This window comes from Vigna unguiculata, chromosome 8, assembly GCF_037176805.1.
Source record: "Vigna unguiculata cultivar grain cowpea cultivar isolate G323 ecotype 2 chromosome 8, ASM3717680v1, whole genome shotgun sequence".
Classification (NCBI taxonomy): Eukaryota; Viridiplantae; Streptophyta; class Magnoliopsida; order Fabales; family Fabaceae; genus Vigna; species Vigna unguiculata.
This window is the reverse complement of record NC_140799.1, coordinates 21,200,294-21,210,272: the sequence shown is the minus strand read 5'-3', so window position 1 is coordinate 21,210,272 and position 9,979 is coordinate 21,200,294. Positions and strand designations below refer to the sequence as shown.

At 34.7% G+C, this 9,979-nt stretch overlaps 1 protein-coding gene and 1 pseudogene across 1 annotated transcript; both read left to right on the top strand.

The window, feature by feature from the left end:
- Nucleotides 1-855: 855 nt before the first annotated feature.
- LOC114194950 (inositol transporter 1-like) lies at nt 856-7,534 on the top strand (annotated as a pseudogene).
- Nucleotides 1,635-2,582, top strand: LOC146884224 (uncharacterized). Its single transcript, XM_085665620.1, has one exon. The coding sequence runs from the start codon at nt 1,635-1,637 to the stop codon at nt 2,580-2,582; it is 948 nt and encodes a 315-aa protein (XP_085521746.1).
- Nucleotides 7,535-9,979: the final 2,445 nt, after the last annotated feature.

Genomic DNA, 9,979 nt, shown 5'->3' with positions numbered 1-9,979 from the left:
TATCGATAAAAACACATCTACTTCTTACTTCATAAGAATACTTATAAGTGAATTTTTAAGTCTCAAGCTTAATGGAGAATTTTTAACAAATTTTATTAAGGAATTGAGATCTTCCTTAAATTATTTAAAAAATATCATGAAGAAATTCAGATTATATTAAATAAGAAGATCATTGGTGTTATATTGAATAATCAGAATAGTTGGAATATGTAGTTTCACTACTAAAAATTCTCATATTATATGAGAATTTTCTTACAAATTTATTAAAATAATTTGCAAAAAAAATACTTTTTCCTGCTATTTTTTCTAAGAATTTTAATTGACAAATAATTTCTCTGTGGATAATTATTTCTTACAAAATTATAAAATTCGCAAATATTTTCTTCAAAATTTGTTGCGAAAAGTGTTTTATACAAAATATTTTACAAAAACATTGGCAACAATTTCTTGCATTTTTTTTTCATAACAAAATTTATAAGTATTTCCTAAAAAAATCAAAACAAAATTGGCAAGAAATATTAGTTTTTTTAGTAGTGTTTAGTAATAAAAGGAATGAGAGTGAATGTTTGAGGTGGAAATGGTTGAAGTGAGGTATGAGGGAACCACCTAAACATAATTAACTAAAACACAAACACAACAATACTGATATTTCGTTTCAGAGTAGTTTATTGTTCACAACTTAATACATCTCTACTTTCTACGAAAATTAAACAACTCTCCAAATTTGGTTCCTTTAAGGTGTATACAAATGTTCGTGCAATCATCATTATCACTTTACCATTCAATTCCCCAATTAGTTCTTCATTAATTGAAAATGACAAAAGTATTAATTATTGTTCCAACAATAACGCAACAATGGTAGTTGAAATGGGCATATCAATGAAAGCAGGAAGCTCCAATTACTTGGACATGCATCTTGAAACCGAAATCCCCCTTTTCCAGAACCTTTACATCGTTGGAATCACTTTCGTCGCAGGCCTAGGTGGTATTCTATTCGGCTACGATACTAGTGTGTATCATTATTATACATATACTAAAGTTATGCTACATGCATGAACAAAGAAATTAATTTAACTACTATATATATACGTACATAAAACAACATTTTCTTACGTTATATGTTGGTGCATGCATGAATTCAATATGCAGGCGTGGTGTCAAGTGCTCTTCTGTACATAAAAGAGGATGTCAATGTGGTGAGGAATAGTAGCTTTCTTCAAGTATGAGGTCATATACTATTAAAATTTAATTAACATGTTAATATATATATATATATATATATATATATATATTAGTTATTGTAATTTGAAATAAAGAATTATCTAGAAGTTTCTTAGTTTCCCTAAGTAAGGTCTAGAAATTCTAGAATGTACTAATTAGTGAAGGATGTAGAAAATTCCATAGTGGAGCATTAATTAGAGAAGCTCCTAGAAATGAGTCTAGATCTCTCCATTAGCTCCTATAAATACCTCGTTGTACTTGGCATTTTCAATCAAGGAAAATTTGAGTTCTCTTTTCTAAATATCAACTTTTCCTCTAACAAAGTGGTATCAAGAGCTAGGTTTGATCTAGAGAGTTGAAAGAGAGAAAAAAAGAGTGTTGAGAGAAAAGAAAAAGAGAGAGAGAGTTGAGAGATGGCAAGCAATGGGTATACTACCTTCCAATTTCCTCGTCTTACAAATGAGAATTATGAAAAATGGTGTCTTCGCATGAAAGCGTTATTAGGCTTTCAAGGTGCGTGGGATATTGTACAAAAAGGCTATGAAGAGCCTCAAGATGAAGGAAGCTTATATCAAGAAGAGATGGAGAATTTGTTGAAGACAAGGAAGAAGGATCAACAAGCCCTTACTCTCATCCATCAATGTTTGGATGACCACATATTCGAGAAAGTTGTCTATGCTACTACGTCGAAGGAAGCTTGGGAGATCTTGGAAAAATCCCTCCAAGGCTTCGACAAAGTGAAGAAGATAAGACTTCAATCACTAAGGAGTGACTTTGAAGCTTTGAAGATGAAGGAATCTAAATCAATATCGGATTATTGCTCAAGAGTAAAGGTTATTGTCAATCAATTGAAGAGATATCGAGATAAAATAGAGGATGTTCGTGTGATGGAAAAGATCCTTCGTTCCTTGACTCCAAAGTTCGACTATGTGGTATGTGTGATTGAGGAATCTAAAGATCTTGACTCCATGAGTCTTGAAGAGTTGGAAGGTTCTCTACAAGCTCATGAAGAAAGAATGAAAAGGAGACAAGAAGAGCCATTGGAGCAAGCCCTTAAAGCTCAAGCTTCTTTGAAGAATAATGGAGGATTTAGGAGTCAACGAGGACGTGGACGAGGAAGAGGTCATGGTCGTGGAGAAAGAGAACATGTTCATGCATATGGAGGAAGAGGAAATGGTAACAATGCTTCAAACAATGAAGAAAGGAGTTTCTCATCATCAAGAGCCTGTGGAAGAGCAAGAGGAAGAGGCCGTGGCTATTCTCAAAACAAAAGAAGGTATGAAAAATCTAAAGTTGAATGTTACAAATGGAGGAAAAAGCTAATCTTATTAATGAAGAAGAAGAGTCAACCTTGTTGCTAACCCTAAAAGGTGAAGATAAAGATGTCAATTGTTCGTGGTACTTGGACAATGGTGCTAGTAACCACATGTGTGGCTACAAGGAGAAGTTTGTGGAGCTTAATGAGAATGTGAGTGAAAATGTGTCCTTTGGAGACTCGTCCAAAGTTCGAGTTGAAGGAAAAGGTACAATCCTAATCTCTTCCAAAGATGGCAGTCATAAGATGATCAATGATGTTTATTATGTGCCTAAATTAAAAAGCAATATTTGGAGTTTAGGTCAACTTCTTGAAAAAGGATATGAGATCCTTATGAAAGATAAATGTTTCTGGCTTAAAGATCAAAATGAAAATTTGATTGCTAAGGTGCTTATGTCAAGAAATAGAATGTTTATCTTGAATTTAAAATCCATTGAAGCAAAGTGTTTGAAGGTAAGCGTGCAAGATAAAGCATGGTTTCGGCACATGAGGTTTGGACACCTAAACTTTGCAGCTCTTAAAAGTTTGGGAGAAAAGGAGATGGTGAAAGGGATGCCTGCAATCAACAGTCCCAACCAATTGTGTGAAGCGTGTCTTCTTGGAAAGCATGCGAGGAAAAGCTTTCCGAAAGTAGCTGCTTCAAGAGCAACCAAGCCTCTTCAACTTGTACATGCCGATGTGTGTGGTCCAATCGATCCACCATCATTCAGTAAGAATAAATATTTCTTACTCTTCATTGATGATTTCAGTAGAAAAAAGTGGGTGTATTTTCTCAGATAAAAGTCAGAAGTATTTTCTTTTTTCAAGAGTTTCAAAGCTCTTGTTGAAAAAGAAAGTGGCTTTGAAATCAAAGCTTTGACATCTGATCGTGGCGGAGAATTCACTTCAAATGAGTTCAATGAATTTTGTGCAACTCATGGAATTCGTCGTCCATTGACTGTTCCTAGATCGCCACAACAAAATGGAGTAGTCGAGAGGAAGAATAAAACCATTCTCAACATGGCCAGAAGCATGCTGAAAGCTAGAAATATGCCCAAGGAGTTTTGGGCTGAAGCTGTTTCTTGTGCGGTCTATTTCTCTAACCGCTCCCCAACGTCCAATCTAAAAGATCAAACACCTCAAGAAGCATGGAGTGGAAGGAAGCCTAGTGCTAATCATTTGCATGTCTTTGGGAGTATAACTTACACCCATGTACCGAAACAAGAAAGATCCAAGCTCGATGATCGAAGTGCCAAATATGTCTTTGTTGGCTATGATGCTCAATCTAAAGGCTACAAATTATACAATCCAAGCGATGGCAAAGTGGTAGTAAGTCATGACGTTGAATTTGATGAAGAAGCTGTGTGGAATTGGGAGGCTCAAGAAGAGAAGATGTACGATTTTCTTCCATATCTTGAAGAAGAGGAAGAAGATCAAGAAACTGCAATTCAAGATGTCACTCCTCCTCATTCGCCCTCCCATCTGTTGAATCTCATGCAGAAGAAGAAAGTACAAGCGAAAGGCCAAGGAAGACAAGAGACATACGTAACATCTATGAGAGGTCTGATGAAGTCACGTGTAATCTTGAAGAATTATATTGCCTTCAAATAGATTGTGAGCCATTGAATTTTGAGGAAGCTGTGAAAAATAAAAGGTGGAGACTTGCCATGGAAGAGGAGATCAAGTCAATCGGGAAAAATGACACTTGGGAATTAACAACTATTCCCAAAGGTCATGAAGCAATTGGAGTGAAATGGGTGTACAAGACTAAGAAGAATGCTAGTGGAGAGGTGGAAAGATACAAAGCACGACTAGTTGTAAAAGGCTACAAGCAAAAGCATGGAGTAGACTATGATGAAGTTTATGCACCCGTCGCTCGCATGGATACGATCTGTTTGTTGATTTCTTTGACGGCCCAAATGAAGTGGAAGATTTATCAACTTGATGTGAAGTCTGCGTTCCTGAATGGTTATCTAGAAGAAGAAGTCCATATTGAGCAACCTTCAGGCTTTGTGGTTGAAGGACATGAAGATAAGGTTCTAAAATTGAAGAGATCTTTGTATGGATTAAAGCAAGCACCAAGGGCATAGAATAGTCGCATTGACAAGTACTTCCAAGATAATGGCTTTGTTCAATGTCTTAACAAGTATGCTCTCTATATCAAAACTTTTGATAATGAAGATATTTTGATTGTTTGTCTCTATGTGGATGATCTTATATTCACTGGTAGCAATTCAAGCTTGTTTGAAGAATTCAAGAAGGTGATGTCATATGAGTTTGAGATGACAGACCTAGGGCTCATGTCATACTATTTGGGCCTAGAGGTTAAGCAATTGGAGGAAGGTATCTTCATTTCTCAAGAATGCTATGCAAAGGAGGTCTTGAAGAAATTTAAAATGTTTGATTGCAATCCAGTGAATACACCCATGGAAAGTGGGATAAAGCTATCCAAGTTTGAAGATGGAGAAAAGAAGAATCCCACTCTATTCAAAAGCCTTGTGGGAAGTTTGAGATACTTAACATGTACAAGGCCCGATATTTTGTATGCGGTTGGAGTAGTGAGTCGATTCATGAAGACTCCCACTTCTACTCATATGAAAGTTGCTAAGAGGATACTCCGCTATCTAAAAGGTACTCTTGACTATGGGTTATTTTATTCATTTTCTAATGATTTCAAACTCCATGGATTTTGTGATAGTGATTATGCCGGAGATATCGATGATAGAAAGTGCACTAGTGGCTTTATATTATTCATGGGAGGATGTGCTTTCTCATGGAGTTCAAAGAAACAACCCATTGTCACACTTTCAACATGTGAGTCAGAATATGTGGCAGCAACTTCATGCACTTGTCATGCGATTTGGCTAAGGAGATTATTGAAAGAACTTCATTTACCATAAGTGGAAGCTATGGAGATATGCGTAGATAACAAGTCTGCACAAGCACTAGCAAAGAATCCGGTGTTTCATGATCAAAGCAAGCATATAGACACAAGGTATCATTTCATAAGAGAATGTATTTCTAGAAAAGAAGTGGAGCTCAAGTATGTCAAGACTCAAGATCAAGTTGCAGATATCTTCACGAAGCCATTAAAGTTTGAAGATTTTCAAAGGCTAAGAGCAAAGATTGGTGTGCAAAAGAAGATTTCAAATTAAGGGGGAGAAATGTTATTATAATTTAAAATAAAGAATTATCTAGAAGTTTCTTAGTTTCCCTAAGTAAGGTCTAGAAATTCTAGAATGTCCTAATTAGTGAAGGATGTAGAAAATTCCATAGTGGAGCATTAATTAGAGAAGCTCCTAGAAATGAGTCTAGATATCTCCATTAGCTCCTATAAATACCTTGTTGTACTTGGCATTTTCAATCAAGGAAATTTGAGTTCTCTCTTCTAAATATCACATCTTCCTCTAACAATATATATATATATATATATATATATATATATATATATATATATATATATATATATATATATATATATAATTTGCTAGCTTTGGGAGAAGAAACATATAAAAATGATGATTTTGTGATATAGGATGTGATTGTTGGGATGGCATTGATTGGTGCAATATTTGGTGCTACAATTGGCAGTGTGATTAATGATCATTTGGGACGTAAGAGTGCTACTATCATTGTGGACATATGCTTTGGCGTAGGGTCAATAGTAATGGCTACCGCACCAAATCCTTACATGATCATATCGGATCGTTTTCCAGTAGGGCTAGGTGTTGGTGCTGCCTCTGTCACTGCTCTTGTCTACATTGCAGAAGTATCACAATCTGAAATAAGAGGAGGATTAGTCAGTGCAAATACTCTTATGGTTATTGTTGGACAATTTCTCTCCTATGTCATTAATTTTGGCCTCACCAAAATACTTCATTGTCCCTTAATTATTGCCTTATTATAAATGTTTATGATTAAACTGTTTGTGAATATTTTATTTTGAATAATCTAGGTTTCTGGGACATGGCGTTGGATGCTTGGAGTTGCAAGTTTGCCAACTGTTCTTCAGTTTGTCCTCATGGCCTTTCTTCCAGAGTCCCCAAGATGGCTTTACATGAAGGTAATTTTTAAGGAAATTGTTTGTGATTAGAAATTAATTAGAAATCACAGACTTTGTGATTTCATATCTAAACCCTTGTTTTAATAAATAGATAAATTTGAATTTGATTATTACAGAATAGGAAAGAGGAAGCAATAAGTGTTCTCTCTAAGATTTACTCATAACCCCGGTTGGAGGACGAGACTACAATTTTGGAAGAACTCCTGGAGCAGGAATGCAATAGTGAGGTGAAAGTGCAGTATAGTGATATTTTCACGAAGAAAGAGATTAGATATGCCTTCATTTGTGGGGGTGGACTTCAGGCATTTTAGCAAGTTGGTGGTATTAGCATTATAATGTACTATAGCCCCATAATCATTCAGATGGCTGGCTTCAGATCAAACCAATTAGCTTTGTTCCTCTCCATGATTGTTTTTGGCATGAATGCAGCAGCCACAATTCTAGGCATCTACCTCATTGACATTGATGGCCGCTAAAGTGCTCGCTCTTGCTAGTTTTTTTGGTATGACTCTCTCGTTGGTCATTCTCTCCACAACTTGCTACCTCATGGGACATGGAAATGCAAGTCAAACACTTGGATGGATTGATATCTTGGGTTTGATTTTGTATATTCTTTTCTATGCCCTAGGAATGGGTCCTGTGCCATGGATTGTGAACTCAGAGATTTATCCTCAAGAGTATAGGGAGTTGTGGTGGCATGTCAGCGACCGTCAACTAAATTTGTAGTGTCATAATGTCCACCATCTTCCTCTTGGTGGTTGATGCCATAAGGCTTGGTGAGAGTTTCATGATTCTTTTCGGGGTATCTGTCATTGTAGTTATTTTTGTGATCTTTTTGATGCCTGAGACCAAAAGGGTTGACGTTTGATGAAGTGGCAAACATTTGGAACTAAAGAGCATAAGGAAAGGACAAAAATGTGCAAAGCCTTGCTGAGAAAGCAACTTTGAGTTCCTAGTTAGTGTGTCAATCTATGAGCAATCAAATTCATTCTCTCTCTACATTTAGATGGATCAATCAAGCTTTTTCTTTGTTGAGTTCGTGAGATTGGGAGAGTGATCCATGTTTTAAGTCTTTGAAATTTTAATTCAAAGTCTTGCATAAATATTTTCATCTGGTTATTAATGTTGAATCGTTTTGCTTGTTTATTATGAGGTAATCTCTCTATTATTGTTCGAAAAACTAGCTCTAGCAAGGAGATTGATTAGAGTCTTAGACGTTTCTTGTTAAAACTAGACTAGATGTTCTACCGAACAAGAAAAGCAAAAACAACAAAGAGCAATTCTATACTAGCTCACCCAAATTCATGGGTTAAAACAACTTCTTAAAAGGTTTCATTAACCAAATCAATGATTACAACGAATACCAAAACTTAGTTACAATGAGTATGAAAACAACTATTGGTTATCTTGTCTTAATCTCCTTCTTATACAAGGACTTCAAAGCATATGACAAAGAAATATTTAAAATAGGGTAGTTTAAGTTCATTGGGTTACAACATGTTGTGAAGAATCACAAAGGTTTAACTTATCTACAAAGAACAATTAGAAAATATGAATACTAGAAAACTATAATGAACTTGTGTGTTCTTCAACTTGAATTTTGAATCTTATATCTTAGAAATGGTGGTATTGGCTTCAATCTTGCGTTTTTTGGATTTTCTACAATCATGTTTGTCAACTACGTAGATCACATATTGCATTTCTTAACTAGAAGCCTTAAAGGAAAGCTTTAATGCCCTTAAACTCTTTCTTTGCTTCATAAGGAAACAACTAAAAAACATGTAATAAAAGCATAATTCAATTATATTGCACATCACATGTTTATTTTGTTTCCTTTTTATGTTCTAATCAACACAAAAAGCTACGAAAAAATTGTGACAATCCAAAAAAATGGAAGCTAATTGTGTTAGTCAAGCCACAACATAAAAATTAGAATTCTAGAGTGGATTTATCCGACTCTCAAACATATTAGTTATGTTTGGCCAAACAAAACACAAAAGATATATTGAATAACAAGTAGTATGGGATAAAATATTAATATCATAGTGTTAGTTTCACCGTCAATAAAAATATATGGTTAAAATACACATTTGGTCCCGTTTTTTGTTCATTTTTGTCATTTTAGTCCTAATATTTTTTTTTTCAATCAGGTCCCAATTTTTGCCAATTTTGTTCAATTTGAACTTTTTTTATTAACATCGTTTAAATAATTAATGGTTATGAAGAAAGACTGTCATGTGATGTTTCGTGCTTTTTTTAATTTTAATTTTTTTTAATTTTATAATCTTTTATAATCTTTTTTATTTTTTTTTACTTTTTTAATTTTTAAAATAACGTCCAAATGTCAATCCAGTGGTGTGCTATGTGTTAGAGTCAATGTTTTATGTTCAACTTGGTCCCTATATTCGATAATTTTTATTTAATTTAATACCATTTTTTTAAATGGAGCAATTTATTCCCACTTCAAATTGAGATCAAATATAATTTTTCTATAAATGTTATAATGATGTTTTCATTAAAATTCAAATTTTTATTAAATATTTTGGTTTACAATTAGTTTAAAATTAGAACTATAAGACCCTCTTTTCTGCCCTAAAAGTAAAAGGGGCCTAGCCTCATCTGTTGGGCCAAAGGGCTAGCCTATAGGATACCAAAGACCCCCTTTTTGTTCATTTGTTTTCCATTCTGCCACTTTGCCAAAAAATAGTCAATTTACTCATCTCCTTTCTCCCTCAATAGAGCTCTGCTAGGGTTTGGAGCTCATTTGTCTTCAAGTGGACTCAACCCCATTTTCTATCTCACATAAGTTGTTTCTCGATTCAGGCTTTCTAATGTCTAGCTTATCTTTCATGGTTCCAGCTAGAGTCCATCGTAGTAACTTTGTTTTGTTCAGGTACTAATATTTTGCAGTTCACGAATCTGCTCCTAGAGCTGTTATGCTCCATTGTTTGGGTGTCCGGGTCTTTTGCTAGCTTTTTCCAAGTAAGGGAAGTTAGGATTTTCAAGTTTTCTGATATGTTGCTTATTTTTTGGTGTGATTCATGTTCCAAATGTCTGGTTGAAGTTTGTTGCGTCAATTGAGCTGGTTGCGATCTTGAACTGTATTTTTTTGGTGTTACTCGCGTGAAAACAAGAGAGGCATGTTAAACTTGTTGGTATCGCGCAGCGGAATGTTTGCGCGTGCGGACAAAAACCAAGAGGGGGGTGAATTGGTTTTAAGTAATAAAATTAATACTTTAAAATTTTTCCAAAATTTATCAATTGAATCAATAATTAATTTCTTCAAACACAATAATAGATGAAATAAAGAGACAGAGAAGAAGATCAAACACAAGTATTTATACTGGTTCAGATCAAAAGACCCTACGTCCAGTTGTTAATCTCTCAAAAACGAGATTAAC

Bases quoted from the DNA above. Each gene is read 5' to 3' on its own strand.
- LOC146884224 (XM_085665620.1), top strand. From the start codon at position 1,635: ATGGCAAGCAATGGGTATACTACCTTCCAATTTCCTCGTCTTACAAAT.